Source organism: Agelaius phoeniceus, chromosome 19 (assembly GCF_051311805.1).
Source record: "Agelaius phoeniceus isolate bAgePho1 chromosome 19, bAgePho1.hap1, whole genome shotgun sequence".
NCBI classification, from domain to species: domain Eukaryota; kingdom Metazoa; phylum Chordata; class Aves; order Passeriformes; family Icteridae; genus Agelaius; species Agelaius phoeniceus.
This window is the reverse complement of record NC_135283.1, coordinates 5506454-5529838: the sequence shown is the minus strand read 5'-3', so window position 1 is coordinate 5529838 and position 23385 is coordinate 5506454. Positions and strand designations below refer to the sequence as shown.

The window sequence follows — 23385 nt, the reverse complement described above, 5'->3', positions numbered from 1 at the left end:
AGCTTCCTGTCAGACACCTACACTGGATCTGCTCCCATATGAGAGCCTTCTTCCTCTTTTTCTCTCCCCTCTGCCCCCAGAGAGCACAAACCAAACAGGAGTGAGGTTAAACACACGCAAAAATCCAACCACAGCTGCTTGTAGTTTATAGTTTCTCTTCTCCAACAGCAAACATTAAAAACAGTACAGAGATTAAAAGTGCAGAGCAATCTTCCAGAAACCCAGAGCGCTGTGTCTGACAGGAGCAGCTCATTTCTTCTCTGGCTGATCCCTGCAGTGACAGTGCCTCCTGGGCATGGCAGGGGGTGGGCTGTTGTTTCCTGGCAGTGGGAAGAGCACAGCATCCCCTTCCTGGACTACTGCCTGCGCTTGCTTTCCAGGATGGCCTTCCAGTTGTCGGCCCAGGAGTGCAGGCGCTGGCGCGGGGCCGGCAGCTGGAGGTGCCTGTTGTGGCAGCAGGTGAACAGGATGTGCTCCCAGCTCGGGTTCGGCTCCGCGCCTGTGGGAAGGGGGAAAAGCTGGAATCATCTCAAATCAGCTCCCCAGCCAGCAGCCAACCATGGAAATGCTGTTCAAACCTTGGATGGTGTCCTTGTCATCAAACAGCAGGTCAGCAGCCACCACGGTCTTGTCTCGGGTCAGAATAATCCGCTCCACAAACTCGGGTCCCAAGTGTTTCTCTACCCACTTATACTGCAGAGACAAGGAACAGGAGAAAATCCTGCTGTGCTCTCAGTTTGCACATCACTCCTGTCAGACCAGCCCTAATAGAGCAATTTCTTCCCCCTGTAAACCTTATCTGTGTCTAGGAATCCCCACATGGAGACTGGCTGCAGCCCAGGATGCTGATTAAACCTGTTTGTGTGACAGCCTTCACTCAGCACTGCCCTGGCTGTGCCCAACTGTTGAATTTGTGAGCACTGGCTGCTTGCCCAGAGCACATGGGTTGTACCCATCTAAGTCATTCTAGTGATCAAAGTCCCCCCTTCCATTCTTGTACCACAGGGAAAAAGGATTTATTCCAACACTACAGCCTCCTCCACACAGCACTGACCTCTTCTGGGACATCTCAGGCTCCAGATTTAGACTGAAGTAGGTTTTGTTGGTTGGTGGTTCTCCAGAGTAGAATCCCCTGGGAATACCCCATCCCTGTGGATCACACTACAACAGTTCCTTTGTTGTCACCTGCTGACACAGCTGGTCCCAGCCCAGCTCCAAGAGCCCAGGGCTCATGTGCTCCACAGCAATTCTGGCACCATGTTGCACTTGGAGATTCCCTGTCCTGAGTTACTGCTCTGTGTGTGAGAACCTATCCCTCAGACAGGGATTGAGGGAAGCCTGGCAGCTAGAGCAGCTACTGTCTCTAGAAAGGAGTAGTTCCAACTCGGGTAATATGAAACAGCAAAGCCTTGCAAAAGCAGCATTAAAACACAATAAAAACAATTCTCTCCTACCTTTTCCACGATGCAGTGCTCGTATTTCCGGAGAGGGCTCGTGCAAATGAAGACCTCAGTACTGAAAAGAAACAGCCTTTGTTAGCAGTCAGGGGAAAGTGTGTTAGATCCTGGAAAAGGGCTGCAGGGTGCAAAGTGTCCTTACTCCTGCATGTGGAGCATCTCCTGCACAGCTTCCAGGGCTCCTGGAATTGGATCCAAGCTTAGGAAGAAGCCAGGTGACTCATAGACACTGGCTACCTTGGCCTGCAGGAGACAGAGGACCATGAGCAGTGGTTGTGCTCTATCACAGCACCCTCCAGTCACCCCCTGAGTAACAGCCTGGTGCTTCCCCCCAGCAGTGAATTATAAAATTTCTCACCTTTGTGTTCTGGGAAAGGTCCAGCTTGGACACACAAGGAGAAGTCACTTTCTGGTGGCTCATGAGGAGGCAGAGCTGCCCCTGGCCTGGCTTTGCTCCCACAGCCAGCCCCAACCCACTGGAGTCTCTGGAGGGCTGAGGGAGACAGAGCTCCCACCCCACCCCTTCCTAGCAGGTGTCTTTCAGCTGGCTCTGATGAAAACCAAAGGAACAAATTCGAGGCTTCTCCTCCTCTGTCACATTTGGCTGAGATTAGCTGAGGGCTCAGGGATTCACTGGGGAGGGGTGGGCAGACACAGGCACTGCCCATCAGCCTCCTTCTCCTTCAGAGCAAACAGGGTACAGAGGTGACCGTGCCAATGGCCAGGCCAGCACAGCCACACCTGGGGAGAATCCCTTCAGCAAGAGGGAAAGATGAGGATGAGAGCACTGGGAAAGCTCCATGTCTGTTGCTTTTTGATGTTCAACCACCTACTTCAAATATTGTTGAAGGAGCAGGCGGCCTTGGCTCCAGCCTGGATGGAGCTGTTCCCCTGAGGTCATGGGCTGGTGAAAATCTGCTCCAAAGAGTCTGAGACTGCAGCAAGAAGTTCACAGGTGACCCCTGTGCTTCCCCAAGAACTTTTGGCTCTGTGAGAGGTGATCTGTGCACCCCATGAACCCCATCTGGGCTGGGTTTGAGGGTGCTGTGGGACACTGCTCCCCTCTCTGGCTCAGCACTGGGCTGAGCTCTGTGATTAAAAGGGCTTTATCCCTTTTGTGTCTGCACCTGCTCTCAGTGTAAACTTGCCTTCCATACAGGCAGGTGGGATGCCACACGAACCAGAGAGGAAGTTAATGATAAACAGGTGGTGAAGGAGGTTAGCTTGAAAGGTAGAATCATTTTTAAGGGAATGTAAATAGAAAAGAAACAATATTTCTGGAGGAGCAATGTTATCCCAGGCTAATGTAGCCAAAAATGGGACAAAAAAGTATTTAATATGATACAGTACAGTGGTATCTTTAATCTCTGAAAGGAAGAGCAGTATTTCCAGGGCAATTTCCAGCTAGGAGTGTCCTTCCAGTCCCTTTTCTTCTTAATTTTTACTGGTAAGACATTTTCATGCCTTTTATTATTAGAAAATTTACTGGTTTGAATCCAGCTCTGGTTAGTTAATTTTAAGAATTGCTCCCTGACCTATTCAGTGGCCTGTGTTAAATGATTGTTTCACAGCAGGTCACAGCTGAGGGGTTTTCCCATTCCTTATCCCACATCCCATCATGGCAAAGGACCCACAGCAGCACCGAGGGCTGAGGCCCCTTCCAGGCCTAAGTTTCACCTTCAGACAGAGAGGTTAAGCTTCCAATATCTCTTTACCCTGAAACACACAAATCTTAACTTCCTTGGGGTCACATAGTGAAATTCAGAGGTGGGAAAGCAGCATTATTCCACAAGCATCAAAGTCATACATTCCCATGCCACTGAACAGTTTGGAAAATTCTTAATTCTTGTTTAGTATTCTTCAAAGGCAGGCTGCAGCCTTTGCTGAGAAGTGTCCAGCTCTTTAGACTCCAGCTGAAGGTCTCCTTGCTCTATATCACCAGTGGAACATCAACAAAAACCCATTTCAATTAAGCAGCAGTGAGGAAGAGTGAGCGTTAAGCCAGGCTCCCAGATCCTGAAGCTCACTCAGTTATCAACACCTACAAATACTCATAAATCAACAGCCAGAAAGCTGGAAGCACTGCCTGATTTCACATGCAGATCAGAAGAAGTTAAGCAGCCTGTCTAGGTTCAGACATGGCAATCAGATCTGCCCGGATCTCTGTTTCCATGCAAAGCCTCCCTGATCCCAGCAACAATTCCCTGGAGCTCTTCCAAGGAGATTGAATTACAAACTTGGGGCTCATGTCTGAAAGCTCTTTTATCCTTCAGCAAGACACCAGAAACTGGCAAGTTTCCACCACATCACAAAAAAGTCTGGCTTTGTTGGAGAAAGAAATTTGATTTGATGACTCTTGGAACCAGAAGCCATTTCCTCTCATAAAAAAGTGACTAGAAAAAGAAAGTAAAACCATTTTCCTTCCTCACGTTCATGCCACCAATGCTGAATGTTTCCTTTTAACTTCCGTTAGTAAGATAACAATTTGGATACAAAACTGGCGGGACTACATCTGTCCCTATGCTTTCCCATTTGCAGGACTTCAAAATAATTCCAGAAATTTTTACCACTGGTGGGGATGTCGAATCCTTTTCTTGAAACTGCCTGGGGTCAAGAAACATGGGGATAAATCCCCACCAACAAAATGGCCACGCACACAGGAGGGGAGGTAGGCAAGTGCAGTGAAAAAATCTTCAACAAAATTAAATGGATTAGAAGTCCTTCTAAATAAAATGGATTTACAGTGTGGAATTAATGATCAACTTGCAATCAAAACAGAAACAAAAACAAAGTAATGACTCAAGTTTCAAGGGGGAGCTGCTCAGCACCAGCTAAGCATGAACACCACTCAGGAAGAGGTTGTGACAGTGGTCACAGGGGTTCTTGAATGAGGGGAGAGACGAGAATGTTGAATCCATGTTCAGAAGGCTTGATTTATTATTTTATGATATATATATATTACATCATAACTATACTAAAAAGAAATAGAAGGAAAGGTTTCCTCTCAGAAGCTAGCTAAGAATAGAATGGAAAAGAATGATAACAAAGGCAGCTGGCTCGGACAGAGAGCGAGAGCCAGCTCTGCTGTGACTGGTCACCAAATCCAAACATCCACAGGAGCCCAATCACGGATCCACCTGTTGCATTCCACAGCAGCAGACAACTATTGTTTACATTTTGTTTCTGAGGCCTCAGCTCCTCAGAAGGGAAAAAATCCTAAGAAAGGATTTTCACAAAAAGATGTCTGAGACAAGAGGTGATGCATAAATCATCATCACAGCACTTCCCAGGCCCTGCCATGAGAATATCCCACACCCTGGAAGTTCATGGACAGACACAGCTGACACCTGCCACAAAGAGACACCCTGGTGTCCAGCTGACCCCCTCATGTCCAGCTGACCTCCTCCTTTCAGCACTGACTAACTGCAGGCTCCATTTCCCTGCATGGACACATGGCCCCACAAACTGCCCTGCGTGGGCTGCTGGCTCCTGCCAAAGCTTTCCCTGAAGCTGGAGCCAAGGAGAGACTTTCCACAGGGAATCTCCTGTCCCACAGACACTCTGTAGAGCCATAGCAGAACAAACAAGGACTCTGTTTTTAAATGGATGGAATTTACATAAAACCCAAAGGAGCCTCACATCTTTAAAACTATAACTTTATTGTTCTGCCAAAGATACCTGAACCAGCCCAAAGCTCCAGATTACTGAAGGAGACAGACACACAGCACAGCTCCATAAAGCTTATTTCCTTAGGAAGTTCTGCTAGAACAGCAAGATAAGAGCTTTCTGCCACTGCTGGTGTGCTGGGATCCAAACCAGTTATCTGGTTATTTCATTGCCACACCTAAGGTCTGGGGAGGAACAGGATGAGCATGAGCCAAATTAGGGAATGAGGATTCCAGAAATAGAACAAAGGTCAATTTTCTCATAGATCAGATTGTAGGCCTTCCAAAAAAGAAAAAAATAAAAAGTCATGAGCCCTTGAATTACTTGCAACTTTTTTTGTTATTGTTCACAGGATTTGATTAAAGAATACTCATTTAAACAAAAAAATCATGTTTGTTTATTCAATGTAGTAGCCAAATTTATGTCTACTGACTATATTTACAGGTTTCTGCTTCCAGTAACTTTTGACCATCAACAGTCATTGATCTGAACTCTGGCAGTTTGGACCCTGTGGAAATGCTGACTGGATCCAGCACTCCTGCCCCTTACTCTGATGCAGGAGCCTTTACCTCACTATGGAACAGAAGTGAAATGAATGTGAATTGTCATTTCTTAGCAGTAAAAAACTCCCAGGCCCAGTACAGGATCTTAAAATGAGCAATGACTTTCTCAGGGAAAGTATTCAGCACAGCCTGGATCAGCAGTTTCCTTAGAGTCCTGAAAGGAACTTGACTGGCCTGTGGTGACCAGAAGGAAGGGTGAAGTCTGGATTCACAATACTTCTAATTTTGTGTTTCATGCAGCCTTAATTTGTGCACTGATAATCAGTGACTTCTTCCAGGATAGCCAGCCCTTTACAGAGGGATGTGTGTGTAGAAATTCTGCCATCAAACCATTCACTGAAGCATCTTCTTCTTTACCTACTCATGTTCTTGCTCTTGCTTTGCAGCAGAACAATAAAAGCTCCCTGAGCACTCTGCACATCCTCACACTGCTCCACAGCAGGACAAGAACTATATGTGTTCTATCTGAGTTTGTACAGAATGAAATCCTGTATCCATATTCCTTCTGCTTGCCCTGACAAGCTGAGTGCACAGCAGGTAAGAGATCAGGAATAGCAGGAGAAAGCTGGTGGAACACCCTCCATCCATGCAAACTGCTGCTATTTTTAATGCTTGCTAATGAGTGAATGAGTAACAGAGAGATCTGCAAGACAAAATTACAAATACTGTACATCCAGACTTCACCCTTCCTTCTGGTCACCACAGGACAGTTGAGGACTCTGTAAGGAAATGGAACAGATGCTGATCCAGGCTTGCTGAACACTTTCCCTAGAAGTTTATTGCTCATTTTAAGATCATGTACTGACCCTGGGGTTTTTTACTACTAAGAAATGACAATTTCATTTCCCTCCTGTCCTACAGAAAAGTGCAGGCTCCTGCCACTGGCTGATAGACAGGAGTGCTGGATCCAGTCAGCATTTCCACAGGGTCCAAACTGCCAGAGTTCTGATCGATGACTATTGATGGTCAAAAGTTCCTGGAACTAGGAACCTGTAAATACAGTGAGTAGGCATGAATTAGGTTATTAATTACATAAACAAACATGATTTATTGCTTGAGTATTCCTTAAACAAACCCCATCTAGACAAAAAAAAACTGCAGGTAATTTAAGTTTTTTTAAAAAACTCTGGTCCCACGCTGAGCTTTGCAGAGCCCGGCGGGCAGGGAGAGGTTTCCAGCGGGGTGGGGAGGCTGTGCTGGCCCCGCAGCCGCACTCACCGCCAGGTCCTCCCGCAGGTTGCGGTACTGCTCCCGCACCGAGAAGCCCCGGCGCTCCTCCAGCTCCACGCGCGGCTCCGCCGGGAAGCGGGCGCGGAATTCCCGCAGCACGGCGCCCTCGAAGTCGGCCAGGACCCCGTCCATGTCCAGCAGCACCCGCAGCGGCCCGGCCGCGCTGCCCATGCCGAGCCCGGAGCCCGCTCGCCGCTCCCGCAGCGCCCCCGGTCCGGCACGGCTAGAGCGCTCCTGCATATGCATATTAGCTACATGAATATGCATGAAGGGGCGGGGCGGAAGGTCCCGAGGGCAGCCCCGCGTGGGAACAGGGCTGGGCTCCAACGGGAATAGAGCAAAAGCCCACAAAAGCCACCCTCGCCACCCCTGGGAACCCCGCGGTGGCGCTGCCAGGTCCCCGGCCCGAGGAGAAAGGAGCACAGCGGAGCCTCAGCAGCGCTGAACCATCTTCTGATCCATCAGGGAGCATTAACAAGCTCCCCTGCGCACGAGGCTTGCAAAGCAAATATTAATGTATGGGTTATTCCCCGTGCTCTCTGTGCAGTCGGTGCAGGGCACGGTGCACATCAGCTGCAGGGAACCCCCCCCCGATGGAGGACAGCAGGAGCAGGTCACAGCAAATCCAGTTCGGTAGGTTCAGCACCCCAGGGCAGGCCTTCTCCAGCGGTGGTCTGGAAAGCCAGGGTGCTTTCAGGCACCAGTTCTTCCCACAGAAGGGTGGAAAAAGCACCATAAAACACAGCAGTTCCATAGGGATGGTCTGCTGTGGCTTATTGGGCAGCAGAGCCCTTCCAGAACAGCAGAGAACTTCATGGTTTGGTCTCAATTCCACCCTCTCCATCTTTAGGGTCTTCTGTTTTTTTTCTTTTTAATGAGGAAAATAAACTTTTCTCACTTTTCTCTGTTTTTCTTACCCAAAACAGTGTTTTGGGTAAACCGTAATGATATATCAAGCCATATTCCACAGTTCTCTGATCTAGAAGCCAAAAATGAAAAGAGAAGATTTTCTCTTCAGGGGAAGTCAGCATATATGGTGGTGATCTCAAGCCATGTGTAAGAACTCTCCTCTGTTAGAGCAGGGGAGGTTGGCTGAGACAAGGACAACTGAGAACAAAGCAAAACCAAACCCGTGAAATAAAACCCACACAGGAAACGCTGCTTCAAAATTTCTATATTATTTACTTTTAAGCAACAATCCAGCTTTGTGAAATTACAACACACACTTTAAAGGATGAGATTTTCACCTCATGGTCAAGCACCAGCATGATCATGCACAGCATTGAGTCAGTTGTAAAAAAAATGCCCTGTAATTCTTATTTTTATGATCCACTCCACCTTTACTGAATAAAGTCTGAATCAGCCCCTTCCCAGCACTAGGCCAGGTGGCTCTGGTCATCAGCCCTCTATTTGGCACAGACCCTGTGTCATAGTAGTCCAGTATCAAGATTTATTTTGTTTTTAAAGGCAGCATGGTGTACATTAACCACTTAATGATTTATATGGCACAGCAGGGCTCAAGGCATTTACCACATGCAGTCAATGAAGACTTTTCGATACCTAAATCCCACATGTGGAGGAAGGGACTGCTCTTGCTGATTGTTTGCTGGCCTGGTTAACCAGGATTCTAGACCCTTGTAAAGCTAAGGGGTTCTAAAAAAAAATCTCAGTACAAAAACCCTCTAAGCACACTTAGAACCAAGCTACTCTCCTTTGAATTACATTACAATACTTCATAAAGCTTTCCCTCAAGTCTATCACTAGAAAACACTCATGTCACTTCCAGTAGATCTGGGGGAAACACAGGACAGAAGTGGAAAAAAACCCTTTAATTTCAAAAAAAGATGGAGTACATAAAGTGCTTCTTTTTAATGAAAGAAATTTGAGATGTACAGTCAGGCTCAAGTTGTGCAGTTCACAAGCATGGGGGAAAGAAAACAGACACAAGTTCAAAACAGTCAGGAAGGGAAAGGTTTAACCGAGCACTAGGCTGGACTTGCCACCGGGTGGATTTCTCCTGGAGGGTGCAGGTGCTGGTGCTACTGGGCTAGGAACAGGTGCAGCAGGCAGGGACTTTTCTTCACTCTGACCTGGGGCAGCTTCTACATCAGCCTCAGTGTTTTCTAGAAGAAAAGAAGCTTTTAAAGTGTTTGATGTGGATGATGAGAGCCAGATGTTTGGCTGGCTCAGACGGAAGCTCAGCTCCTGTCAGATTTGTCCAGGGGTACAGACACACTCCGATGCTGTCACCCACTGGCAGGGCAGACTCAGCCCTCAGAAGTGTTTCTCAGATCAAATCTGAGGCCTTACAGCTCAGTCTCAGGCCCTCAGCAAGTGCCACATTCAGCCAGCTGCCATTAGGGGACACCAGCAATTCATTTTTTTTAATGACAAGCAGCTTAAGGCTTAAGTCTTCTACATATAATCAGACAGTGTTGTGACTGTGGCGTTGTTACTCAGGTCTGAGCAGGTGCTGGGAGCCACAGCAGCATCAGCAAGAGCTCAAACTGCATCCCAAATTTCCTAACTGGAGGGAAAAGGATCTGACACACTTCTGAGGCTTCACACAGGACACACCAGGGAACAGCCATGCATGGGGAGGCTCTGATTGTACACTCCCTGGAGAGCACATGATAGTTTATTTTAAATCCTTCTGAGCAAGCCACAAGTAAAGACAGGGCACAGAAGGAATTCTTCACAGGAAGCACTTTAGATACTGGAGCAAACAACTAACGTATCTGCACTGTTGACAATTGAGTACAGCATCTCACATTTTTACAGGTTAGCATGAGCAGTTCCGAGCCAAAGGCCCAAATCAGCACCAAGCAGCCCCTGATATTGGTGGTGAAGATGAACCTCACCTGTTTTTAACAGACCCCTTTCTTTCCTCTCATGATCACTAATTCTGGGTTGGGAGAATTCAAAGAACTGCTGCACATTCAGCTTAAGCTTCATGATTTAGCAGATCTTGACCAATTTTCCTCCTCAAGCCTTCTCCTTCAAACTGAAGAGGCACAACTATTTAATCTCCCCTCACAGAGCAGCCACTGCACCCCTTCATCTTCACCTTCCCTGTCACCTCCACTACAACACCCTGCACATCATGTATCAAAGACTGTACACAAAATTCAAGATATGGGGGTATTATCATTGTTTACAGGAAAAAGTAAGTAATTTTGCATCCTCTCCCTGATGACATTCAGTATTTTGCTGGCACCTCCAAACATCTCAAAGAATTTCAAGGGGAAGGACTCAAGGCAGATCCTGGGAGCACCACAGCACAGAGCTGAACACAAGGCTGCCATGGTTTAGTTTTTGGGGGCTTTCCCCCCCCCACTCCCCAGATTCATTACTTTACACTTGCTTACACAGGGATTATCCTGCCTTTATACCTGCCTGCCTCATTTAGCTGAGTCCTCATGGCAGTGAGATTTTCCCAGCATCAGCACAATTTGACTACTTGAAAAAGGTAATATCACCAACAAAACTGGAGACTTCACTGCTCATTACCTTTTCCAGGTCACAGACAAAGGCACTGAATAAAACCACCTCCAGCATCATCTCCCATAGCTCATTTTTCCCACCTGAAAGGTAATTACTAAGTCCTACCCTTTGCCTTCTATTCTTCCTACCCCCAGCAGCAGCTTTCCTCACAGCCTGTGTCAACTCAGATTGTTTTTTTCAATGCAAAATGTTAGCAGAAACACCAAAACCCAACTTTTGCCCCACTGAACTCCCCCTATATCCATGCTTATAATAATCTCAAAGAACTCCAGCATCTGAGCACAGTCCCCATGCAATAATCTCCACTAGAGATCCTCTGCTGTGTTCATTAACTGTTTGTTTCAGCTGTGCTGGGTTAAAACCACATTTTAAGCCTGAAGCTCCTGTAGTTGCTGTGTCAGCAAGGGCTGAATGTCCCTGCCTGGGGACAGTCCCAGCACTGTGCAGGGTCCAGGCTCCACCTTCCTGTGGGTCATGTACACTCAGGCACTGCCTGGTTCTCCTTGGCTGCTCACATTCATTCAGCTCACACGGCCCCTGAATCACAAAAGAATTACCAGCACAGGAGGCTTTGGGGAAAGTTTCTGTAGCTCCTTGTGTAGCTGATACACGTTAGCACTTCCCACATAATCAAGCTAAGTTTGCCAACCTGATGAGTGAAGTGGTAAAACCAACAGGATCAGATAAAATATTAAAGCTCCTCCCTTCTCAGAAAAGGTCTAATTCCTGAAACAGCTCCCTGCTCAGTGCACTGCAAGCCACTGAGAACTCTGATGCCCAGAAAGGAACTACAGCTCCCAAAGAGGAAACAAGAGCCCTGCTGCAAAATAAGTGGGGTTTTTTTTACCCTAGACAGGCTTGATTAATAAATATACACATCCCACCTGACACATACTTGGAGTTTTATAATCAGTTACATACAGAAAATAATTTCCACATTCAAAAGATTAAACATTTTTTAATGACAGAAACCTATTAAGAATCTGGTTGTGCTGTGAACTTGTCAGCAGACAGCTTTTGCTTGGAGGTGTTCATTGTTCCTTTCCCAACCACACAGACAGCCCTACAAGGCCAGTACCAGTCTCAGGTGTGCCAGTGGGATGTTCAGCAGCCTAAGTTTCCCATCCCACAGCAGGAAAATCCAGGGGAGGAGGGAGATCCAGATCAGAGACTGGGCTCCACTCAGCTACAATACCCAAGGCAGTCAATGGTAGGAATTAATTTAAAAATCCATCAGGATGTTCAGGTATCTGCCACACACACCATTTCCAGGAGGCATTAATTTCTACTCCTTCCTAAGTAGCATCAGTGAAAGTTTAACATTCAAACCTTTCCCTGCCATTTTCTTGGCCACCTTCAAAAATTTATTTTTCAGTCATGGCCACAACAAGAAACAATCCCAGTTACCTTCCATAACACTTGCTTTTTAACCACCTCCCAGCATAGCTTCCCCTGACCCTTGATAAGAAATTCCTTCACTGTCACTTGCCAGAAACAAACCAAAAGACAAATAAACGTGTGAAAATGTGAACTTTTTAAAAAGTCAGGAATACCTGACTTTGCACTCTGAATTTCAGCCAGCTGTCCTGATCCCAGGCAGCCCTGTTTCTGCTTCCTGGCATCTCAGCCATTCTCACCTCCCTGCTGTTTGTGGGATCTCCTCTGCCCTGTGGGAACTGGTTTAAACAAACACCAGGAAAAGCAGCAGAGCCCTCAGAGCAGTTTTCTTCTATTAGCAAACCACATCCTCCTACTCAAGGCATCAACACTGGATGCCTACAGTGCTAATTAGGATCAGACAGACATGGGAAAGAAATCCTAGAGCCTGTACAGTTGGATTAGAAGCAGCCTGCTAGAGAGGCAATACTTATTTTAGACACAGAGGTAGTGGAAATGTTCTGGAAAAGCTCTGCCCCCTCCCAGCAAGTGTCTTTTCAGGACATGGAGGTGCTAATGGCCCCAGGGATGTCCCACCACTCTAAGGTGTTGAAAGTAGCACTTGGAAAGCAGCAGTCAACACACGAATTCCTGTCATCAGGAAGTCAGATATTCCTAACGTGAATCTTGCAAAGGAGGCATTTCCAGCCTCAGAGCTAGAAAAAGCACTTCAAGGGGAAATGCCTGTTTACAGGAGATTTGCAGTATGCAGATCAACTTCCTTGGCAAAAATCAGCATTTAAAAAGCAACAGGAAGTCAAGAGCTGGTTAATACAGATACTTGCAAAAGCAGTAGCTGGGTTTGATTCTTCCTGTGAATGTGGAGTTTGCTGTATGAGAAGACAATGGGAAAGAAGGAAACTGCTAAACTAAAGTCAATTATGTTGACTATCCTATTTAATTATAAGCAACTCTAACAGCAGTGTGGCCTTTCAATCACTGAACTCTTTGCAGGAGTCTCCACCTTACCTTCCAGTACTCAGACAAATCTTGGCACCAACAGCTGCTAGCAAAATAAACCAACAGGACAGTTCTCCTTTTTAGCCTGATGAGCAACAGCATTCCACATTTCCCTCCATGCCCACACTCCAGTGAAGCAGCTGGTCACTTTGGTGATTTGATGGGTTCCAGGGACAACCCCAGGCTGCCTCTCTCCCAATAAATGATCCCATTTATAGATCCTACATCTTCTTCTACTGCAAAGCCACCTGCAACAGGCTTTTACTAGAGGAGTGCGAGGAAATTACTCACCAAAAATGTCACCACCAACATCTCCTCCCTAGAAAAGAGAGAGGAACATGTTACATCTCATGTTTCATAAAGCATTTTCCTATTCCATGGAGTGGATACTCCTCCATGGTGTGACCACAGTGTCTGGGCACACTGCTCTATGAGGAACCACATTCTGAGCCACGGGCTCAGGGAGGCACTTTTGGAGCAGCAACAGGTTCTGAGGGACAGATCCCAGAGTGGCACAGTGGGCTCTGCACTCATAATTCTGCAGATTGAAATCATGGATTTGTAAGCACCATTTCTTAGATTGACTTATAATTTAACCAGTTCTTTATTTGCCTAACATACTTCTAGAATTTGAAACAGATATTGGAGTAATCCTGATGACATGTGGCACATTTGTTACTCCCACAGTGAAGGACAGAGGTGGGTAAGAACACTTTATTGTACAGAGCATCCTAAATAAAGCACCATTGACAGGATCCAGAATATTCCCACTGCTCAGCAGGAAGGGCAAAAACATTACACTGACAGCAACAAGCAAGAGTGGAGCATCCTCTGCTTTCTACTGAGCAGCTCTTTACATTTATCTGTTGGCAAGGCCAAGAGCATTTGTTTTTTCCAGGGTATTTAACTTCATTTGTGAAACACAGATCAGCTTTTTTCCCCTGATGAAGTTTCCTTCACTACATAAACAGTTCAACATTCTTTACATGCTGAATGTGTTTGCAGGCTGCAGCTTGACACAAAGATAAGGAGTCTCCCAGCAGCAGCCAAGGCTCTCCAATGGCATCAGATTTATCAACTTTCATAGATCTAGCATTGCTAATTCCACAGTGAAACTGCAGAAACTGGGATTAAAAAAGAGCACAGAAACTGACACAAATGTATCGCCTTAAGTCTCCAGCTTTTGCACCCGAATTACTGCACAAAAGTAAAGTATTCCACAAGGGAACAATCTGTTTGCAAAGCTAACCACAGTATTTAAAACAATTTAGAAAGAATTAGACTAAACAGTTAAATTTAAAGCTGAAAATATACCACAGAAAATAAATTCGTTTATATTTGAAACAAGAGTCACTAAATTGAAATAAGACATTTTTTGTAACAAAGAACAGTTTTGTGACTTAAAGCTACAACTAGTAACAAAAATGGGTTGTGATGCTTGATATGAATTACCAAAATAAAACCTAAGATAAAAAGTGTCTGCTACAACATTTCAGATAATTATTTATCTACCCACTTCTTTTCAGAAAATCTAAGGCTGGAGAGTTTTAAACGAGATTTATTTTTTCCACTTTGTTCATGCAAATACAGGTTAGCCTACATTCCTAGGGATCTAAGTTCAAATTACTGGTTTTTTACTGAATTTACTGTGTTTCAAAAGAACCCTGTTTTTCCCATTAAATATAATTACACATCTAACAAATTTTACTTAACACCACTAACACTATAAATTATGCTCCATATTGCTACTAGGTAAAGAGTTTATATAGAAAATAACACACCTGATGGTAGTATTAAAACAAAAAAAGTACTAAAACTACTGAGGTAAGAATTTGCTGGGATGTGAACCCAAGTTTGTTGTCAGACCCACACAGAGTCTGCTGCAGTAACTGTTGTTTGTGAGATGTTTAAACCCACAATCACACACAAAGCTGAAATTAGATTTCACATCACTTCATTACTGTCTCAGCAATGAGATGGGTTAAGAGCTCTACAAAGTGCTCCTTGTGAAAAATCCAGCCCTTTCTCTCTGAGCATACTGGAAGAGTATCAGATGGAAAGGGGAACCTCCATGAAAAAACAAATTTGAGAGAAAGGATTCAAATCCTACAATGCTTCCAACTGTGTGAACATCCGTGATAAATCAATCCCACACAGAGTGTGAATTGTCCATTATCAGGCTCTTTTGTAGTCAAGTACTGACCTTGGGATCTATGAAGTCTCCACAGTTTGCCTCAGTTGAGTTTGTTCTTTGTGGTCCAGAGGATTCACAGCTGTCTCTGGTTTCACCTGGCTTAGCCCCTACAACCAGAGATTGAGTCTAATCAGGTTGCAAGATAAACTTAATGTGAAAGCAGATCATAAATAGTCACAGGTTTCGGTACTTTGGGAGAGGTTTTTCTTTGAAATTAGGGCTCTACCATTCTAGAAAGTCCTGGTCCTTTAGATAATCCCTCACAAATTATTGTCTTACAGCAGCACCCTATGCAGTGAGAGTGTCATTTAAACAGATGCAGTTTGGGGTACCAAGGCCACCCATACTGGCAGTGCTCTGCAGAAAGGGAAGCTTAAATCCAGCTGTGAGAACATGAGGCTAAACTGCCTCTGAATAATCAAGACCAAGCAGTGCTACTCCAAACAGTAAGACACAAGTCCACTTGTGTGACTGAGCTTGGAGAAACTGCATCCAAAATACAATTCTCTGCTCGCAACCTAACATAAAATAAAATAACATAAAATAAAATAGCATAAAATAGCATAACATAACATAGCATAACATAACATAAAATAAACCCTTCTGGAAGAGATTAATGAGAAATAAACAATTCTCTGCAAGCAGACATTCATAACCCCAAAGTACCAAGCAGGAAGGGAACTCTGGTTTCCACACCAGCCACCAGCAGCATCAGGCTGAGCCACAAAATGAATCCCCAACAGCAGATGCGGAAACAAAGCACTACAGCCTCACCTGCTTTGGCCCAGGAAGGTGGGTTCTCCTCAGGAGTTCCAAAGATGCTGGATGCCATTTTGTTCCTCCTCACAGGCTGTTCCTTGGGCTCATCAAAGCCCAGGGAGAAGTTGGAGCCGCCGCCGGGAGGACGCAGCACTCTGTGGAGAGAGGCAGCTTTACAGCCTGTGCCAGCCCAGCTGCACTCCCGCACATCACTTCAACCATCCAGGTAAGCTCCTGCCAGAATTCCAGCCTGGCACTGTATCTCCACTGCTCTTCAGCGGCACTTACAAAAATAAAATGCTCTCGTGCTCTACTTGTGCCCTTGTTCCATCCAGTATCATGCCAAGGGCTGCTCCCACCACTATGAGCCAAATCAAAAATAAAAATAACTATGTAGGCACATCAAATTCCAGCTTTTCTAAGAGTACCCTGGGAAGGTTCATTTTTAATCATCAAACTGGCTGCACAGCAAAGACCAAAGGACTGGTTGCACCAGTGATGCTGGGTGCTGAAGCCTTTATTTAGATTCGTTTCCTCAGGAAAAAAAACCTCAAGTCTGCAGCATGCTGCTGGTCTAGAAGTAAAAGTTGATATTAAACAGCTTGGAGTAGACTATTATTAGGAGAGACACGTGTACAAAGCTCCAGATATGTAACCTAAATCTAACAATCTGCTCTTAGACACAAAAGAAGCTGGCTCAGTACTTCAAGAGCTTGATTGCAGTCTGCTTTCCAACCTGCAGAACCCAACCAAAATGAACAGCTGCAGCAAAATAAATCTTGAAACATAAACTCCTCCTGATCTTATTTTCATAAGCAGGAGATCTTTTGTTAGCTGGAGAAGCCAGACAAAAGCCAGGAGAAAAAAACTGTGTGTGAGAACTTTCAAAACTCCTAGAGAGATGTGAGGACACCAATAGAACCTGGGGCTTCTTGGGCCTTCAAGACCTCCAATACTCCAAAATGAACACTAGGACAAACTAAGGATGGCGCACACTTCTTCTTCTTAACAAATAATTTAATAAATCAAAGTTAGAACACAAAGCAGTACCCAGCTTGTTAATACTCCAAACCTGGGAATTCAACACAAAGAGTGTGTCCAATTGTGCAACTCACATCTTGGGAGAATTTGTGCCTGTTACATTCCAGCTGCAACACAAAATTGCTTCTCCAGCCTACAGAGCTCAAACACCCCAAGGGCAAGGGAGATTCCTAAAGGTGTGTGATGTGGATATTTACTGTTACATAACCAGAACAATACTTTTCCTATTAAAATTATTTTTCTAAGAATTGCTAATGCTCAGTTGCTAATGGGAGGATCCCAGCAGACTGGAGAGTATGTTTTATTGTGACTTGTTTTGTCTCTTTTCTGAATCAAGATGCCGTGTAATGGTCTTGAATCACTCCTTTATCCTTTTTTCTCTGAGGAAACGTATAGAAGGTCTATTTTCGTAGTTATAGCTGTTGCAGTTACTAATCTGAAGAACAGTCTGTTCAAACCAGGACTTGTTCCCAAACCTTTGATCCCCTCTTTTTACCACAGCAGTGAAACCAGTACTCTCTTAAGGGCACAGCAGTTTCCACTGACAGACTTAATGATAGGCAGCTGAAGGGGGAAAAAATATCCATCACTCAAACTGTTAAAAATGAATAATCAATCCCTTTTACCAGCCTCACGTAAAGGCTGACAGATTTTATTAGAAGCCTCTCACAGCCTCGAAATGCTGTAATCTGCTTTATGAAAGCCATGTTTAACACTTCAAGCAATGAAATGCTGTTAAAATTTCACCTGATACCCAGTGATGTCCACCGAAAATCCACCCACACTCCAAGAAGAGCTCTGGCAAAAGGTTTGGAAACAAGCTCTGTAAAGATTTTTATTTTTTTTTCGCTTTAAAAAGCACCCTGGAACGCCAAAAGGGAACAGGAAGCATCCGCTTTGTCAGGCCAAAACCTTACTGAAAAAAGCCACGATAGCGTGGAAAACGACACGATCCTCCCCAGCTGCCACTGCCGAGACCGCGGATGCCCGACCCAGCGCGGTGCATCTCCTCCAGACCAACCTGCCAAGTTTTCTTTGTTTGCAGACAGGCTCCGCTTCGCCCCCGCCCCTTCCAGCCGCGGGTCGCCCCCGGGAGCGGGGCCGCGGCCCGAGGGAACGGGCAGCCCCGGCCCCGAGCACCGGCAGCCCGCGGACCGAACGGGAACGAACCCCCCCAGCAGAGCGGGACGGGCAGGGGGGCCGGGCAGCGCAGACAATGGAACCCGCCCGGCCCCACCCAGCTCGCGGCGGCTTCGCGGGGCCGAGGGGCGCGGGGGCCGCGGCGATGGGGGGAGACAGGCGGGCGGAGGGGCGCGGTGCCCCCCGCCCCCGCGCCGTGGCTGCGCGGCGAGGCGGGGAGTCGCCTCCCTTCTTTGTTCGGCGGCGGCGGCGGCGGCGGGGCCGCACCGAGCAGCCCGGGCGGGTCTCGGCGGCTCCCGCACCTCCCTCCCCCGGGCACGGAGCGGCCCCGGGATGCCCCCGCAGCCCACCCGGGTGGGCGCGGTCGCCCCCGCCTCCGGCCAGCCCGCCCGGGAGAGGCCAGGAGGAACCGCATTTCCACAGCCCCGGCCCGGCCGGAGCCCCCGCCTCAGCACCGCGCCCTAGCACCGCTCCGGAAATGCCTTCCCCGGGACCCCCAGCCCCACCGCCCTCTGGGTCCCAGCGGCCCTCGAGGCCCCCGCAGACCTGGAGCTGTTCCTGCCATTGGGGTCCATGCCCGAGAATGTGGCCGTGGTGGTCATGGCGGAGGGGTCGGAGCAAGGGAAGGGCTCTGTACAGTGACGGTCCCGGGGACAGAGCTGCTCCTGCCCACCGCCCCTACCGCTACCGGTGACAACTGCGGCCGCCGCCCGCACCGCCCCAACTTTTATACACACCGCAAGCCTTGCCCACCTTCGACCTTCTCATTGGGCGGTTCAAATGCAGTCGCGAGCTCTTATTGGACAGCGCCCTGCCATTCTCCCACTTGCCCCGTCCCCCTGTCTATTCCGAGGCGCCTTGCCTCACCGCTAAAAGCCCATTGGTGAAGCACTACGTCTGCTCTGCGGTGATTGGCTGTGGGCGGTGGCACCTGCTGTTGGTGATTGGCGGAAGAGCCGTCGTTCATCGCCGGCGAGCTGTGATTGGCTCAGCCGCACCTGAGGCCAGACAAAAGTCCCCGCGGCGCTGCCCCTCTGACGGGCCGCGGGAGGGGCCGGGCCGGGCCGGGCCGGGCCGGGCCGGGCCGGGCCGGGCCGGGCCGGGCCGGGCCGGGCCGGGCCGGGCGGTGTGGGAGGTCCGGGAGGTGCGAGTGTCCCGTCGCTGCTTCCGCGAGCTCCGCATGGCTCCTGTCCCCACAGACACCGCCCAGGACACGCCACCGAAGCGGCCGTCGCGCCACCAAACCCACCCCTGGCACCCCCCTGGCCGCGCAAGGCCCGGCTCCATCACACAGATTGCCGTGCCCGGCCCGCAAAGGGCCCGCAGGTGCCTCAGAGCTGTCATGGAGCAGCTCCAAGAATGAACCGCACCGAGGCCATGGCGGTGCGGGACGGGTTGGCACAAGGCTGTGCTGGCTTTAGGTGTTGGATCTGAGAAGGGCTGGGACACAGCCCAGGGCCTGCAGGGCCACAGGCCTGGTGGGGAACGCCAACACCTCAAAAATCATGGCGGAGTAAAATAACCTGCAATTTATTATTTTGGATTATTGCATGAAAATTGAGTTCCAGCACGGCTAGTGCAGCTGGAGTACAAGGCCCAGCAGTGCTGCTCACAAGGCTGCAAATTTTGGGTCGTGCATCTCCCTCCAGCCCCAGCACAAAACTCACAGGACAGACTTTAAACCACCACAGGTTGGCTGCTGACCCATCTGTCACGTCCACCTTTGACTTATTGACTGGGGGCTCCCTGAAACTTCCACAGACACAGATGCCTCCCTGATCACCTTTTACTCCAAAACCTATGCATCAGCAATGTTATTTCAATGAGCACCTGCATAAAGGAGGAAGAAAGGGGAAAGAAAATCCCTATTTTCCAGCTCCCCCCCAGTTTCCACTAATAACAGCCCTTAATACCCCCAAAACACTTTCTAGAGAAAAGTATTTCTTTTGGTCTGGAGAACACAAGGATTGTGTTACATCTCTCTATGCTTAACATGAGTCACCCAGCATCTGAATTAAACACCAGCCTTAATATTAACACATATAATGAAAGATAAGAACTGTTAAATGTACACACACAGGACCAATGTATTATTTTTTCTAATCTAGGATCCATTTTGAAAAATCCTGCTTTGTTTTTTTTTTTAAAACTCCAGCCACTATTTAGATCCCCAGGGAATTCTCTGTTGCATCACATTTTTTTAGAGATAGATTAAAGGGAAATTTTAAGTAACATGACACAGTTGTTTTAATTCTATTATCCCTTAGGCTTGGGCATTAAGAAGTCAAATGATACCTGCACACAGGTAAACATCTGCTCTCACAGGTAAACATCTGCTCTCTCAGGAACTTGCAGAAGTATTTTGTCATCTAAATGCTTCTTATTCAAAGCCACAGGATTTTACTCTTTAATTTGTACCCCTGAGACACACACAAAGCCACTTTAAAAAGTCAGGATGAAGAAAAACCCGTTCCCTATGACACAGCCAGTTTTCACACTGAGTTTTAGAATTCTAAACCTTAAGTGTTTCCAAGGGGCCCCACTGATCTCTCACAGGCCTGGCTGCAGGGTGGACCTTAAATAAAAGCTGCTTTTCTGATTATTCATCCATTACAAGATGGAGAGTTTATGAAGATGGCTACAGAAACTCAGCTTACAGTCCATCACAGGATGATGACACTTGACCAGAACAATTCTCAGCAGCTGTCTGGAAGACTCAGACACCAAACAATTCCACCTGTTGTTGAAATTCCACCAGCAAGGAATGCACAATGCATTGTGCATTCTGGAAGTCTGAACAAGACTCCAGGAAATGCAAGGGTTAGGCAAGGAGAGATACCAGTGATCTGAGAAAAGCCTCATCTTGGTCATCCTCCTGTGACCAAGGGTTTCTTCATGCCAGTCTCTGCTACTTATGGCTGGCACAGAGAGAACCCCTTCTTTATTCCAAGCACAAAAAATGAGGGTTTGACTCAGTTTTCTTTTGCCCCATTTCATTCACAGCTGAAGTGCCAGCTAATAAACAATCCTTGCCACAGCTGGATTTGTCCTGTCAGATTTTTTTGCATGTGGAGTGATGCATGGAGGTTCAGTGGAATGTGGATCCTACAGATCCAATGGTTTGTCCCACAGAGCTGATGCTGTTGTTTGCAAGAGTTGTGAAAGTTGCTCTGGTACCTCTCTACGTCTTCAGGAAAAGTTCCCAACAGCTTGTCATTGTTTGGGATGGGGAATTGCACCACAGTGCCCAGACTCCTCTCAGAGCTCTGAATGACACAAAAAACTGAGTGGCCAACTCATGCTGCTGTTCCTGTCTGGACATCCAACACCACCAAGCCTGGTCATGCATTCCAAAGTGTTCCCCCTTACTGGGAAATCCTTACAGGGATTGCTGGAAGGGGAAGTCAATGGCCCAGTCTTGTTTTGTTTCAGTTTTCTTAAACAATCAAGTTTTCTTATTCAGGTAATCCTTCAAGAGCCCTTGCAGGCATCAGATGTGCTTTGATGGGATCCATGTACTGGGTGCTGAAAGGGGGAGATCTAAGCCGCCAAAACCAGCACAAAATTCACCACAAAGGGTATCTCTTTTGCATCCATGTTTCCCTGAGAAAATACTCCTTTCCAAAGGAGAAACTCTATTTGCTAGTTGGGCTTCCACCACCTTAGCCTTTCCCCAGTACTCCACAGTCATCCTCATAGAGGGATTGTTTAAACTTACAGTTCTTCCCACAGTCCCCATTCCCACTGCAGCTCCTGACTCAACCACAACCCTTGTCCTTCTCCAGCACCTGTGGCCTTCCCTTCTGGGATCTCTACTGACAGCCAGCACAGCACCACCCTTCCACAGCACCACCTGCCCCACCTCACCCCTCCCATGCAAACTGAAATCCTTCCAGGACAAGGGAAAACTCTTCCCCTTTAAGGGACTTCAACCATTCCATAAAGACCAGGTGGGGCTCCCAACACCTCCATGTTACAGTAAGATCACCTTCCCATGCTGCTAGGGAAGAAACCAGGAAACCCCTGGAACTGAGCATCTTGGAAGTCAATCAAAACAGAGAACAGGGATCAAAATTCCATCTTCCATTTATCCTCACACTCCTACATCCTAATTCACCCAGGAGAAGTGCTGTACCACCAATTCCTTCTGCCACTAAGTCCTAAAAAAGCAAGACAAACTAAACTATTGATTATTCCCTGTCAGAACACATTGTCTGGAAAGTCATTACAGGCAGAATGAACAAACTTCAATAAACCAGAGAATTAAATGCATTAATTACGCTAATATAATTAATGATAATCTAAGTTATGTAAATGCTTTTAGATTAATACTCCACAAGAGTCCATCACAGCAGCTGTCACACACGTACTGAGAAGAGGCCACTACCTAAAATTCTAAGAAAAATACTTGGATTTATTGTTCACGTGATGACCAAGGAGGCATCTTTTCATCTTTAGCTTTCAAAACAAATTGCTGTTCCTTAGAAATTCAGTTACTTCCAGCTGGCTGAAGCCTAGGAAGTCTCCTCTCTTTCAGCCAGTCACATTATGCCTTTTCATTAATGTTGCAGTCAGAGATACAATAGAACCAGCATCCACCGGGCAAATGACAGCACTTACGTTACACTGACTCAGAAGTAATGAAGTGAAGGTACTAGAAAGGAAAATTCCTGCTGGAAAACCAACTTGCTTTGACCTTAACCCTTGCAGAGATGCTGTCTCTGTTCTGATATTGCAGTTATCTTGAAGCAGCAATTATCTTAGTGTTACTTCAGGGATTTTTCTTTTGTTAAAAACACCTCCATATGCCAGCACAAGAATCTCTCTCATGTTACCACTTGGAGTATTTCCTTACAGTCCTGGCAGCCTGGTAGATTCCCTGTCAGAGCAGCCTTGCACTCCTCATCTTCTTTTTAATCAACACCTCAGGCCAGTTACCACTGACCCCACAGGAGCCCCCTGGGGTGCCTGTGATCCCCACTGTGCAGACAAACAAAGGCATTGATTTTCAGGTGTCAACTGCCCAAACCAGCTGTGATTTCCATCTGTCATTATCTCCCCCTGCACATGAATAAAAATACCTTACTTAAGGTGCCTGACAGAATTTTGGTAACCTATTTTTAAATAATTGGTCATGTTCACAACTCATTTGAGAGACTAAAACCCCAGCACAGGCTGAAGGAGTCCAGCCATCCACTGAACTCACTAGGGGACTGGAAACAATTATATCTTACTCCATCCTTTTTCATTTAAAAACCATGGGAGAAATATTAACTAAATTGCATGGCAATCACTTTAGAACACATTATTTGAAAATTGTGGGTAATAAAGTAATTTTCCCAGGCTCTTGAAAGATCCCAGCTGTTTAATAAAACATGAAGAACTTACCTCCCAACTAGCCTGACAAGACCTCTTTGCCCAGTTTTCCTTTATC

At 46.8% G+C, this 23385-nt stretch overlaps 2 protein-coding genes across 3 annotated transcripts; both read right to left on the bottom strand.

Moving 5' to 3' along the window:
- Window positions 1-123: 123 nt before the first annotated feature.
- Window positions 124-7931, bottom strand: NT5C (5', 3'-nucleotidase, cytosolic). The gene is made up of 5 exons (XM_054645233.2): window positions 6905-7931; window positions 1600-1700; window positions 1455-1515; window positions 579-693; window positions 124-499 (listed from the first exon to the last, which is right to left on the bottom strand). The coding sequence occupies exons 1-5, from the start codon at window positions 7181-7183 to the stop codon at window positions 357-359; spliced, it is 699 nt and encodes a 232-aa protein (XP_054501208.2). The 5' UTR covers window positions 7184-7931; the 3' UTR covers window positions 124-356.
- Window positions 7932-8078: 147 nt separating this feature from the next.
- Window positions 8079-18673, bottom strand: JPT1 (Jupiter microtubule associated homolog 1). Of its 2 annotated transcripts, none has more exons than XM_077188263.1 (5): window positions 18498-18673; window positions 15786-15925; window positions 15021-15118; window positions 13109-13136; window positions 8079-9054 (listed from the first exon to the last, which is right to left on the bottom strand). In XM_077188263.1, the coding sequence occupies exons 1-5, from the start codon at window positions 18551-18553 to the stop codon at window positions 8891-8893; spliced, it is 486 nt and encodes a 161-aa protein (XP_077044378.1). In that variant the 5' UTR covers window positions 18554-18673; the 3' UTR covers window positions 8079-8890. The 2 variants fall into 2 exon arrangements, with proteins under 2 accessions (XP_077044378.1, XP_054501270.1); XM_054645295.2 differs by having other exon boundaries at window positions 8079-9039; window positions 18498-18671.
- Between the last annotated feature and the right edge of the window lie 4712 nt (window positions 18674-23385).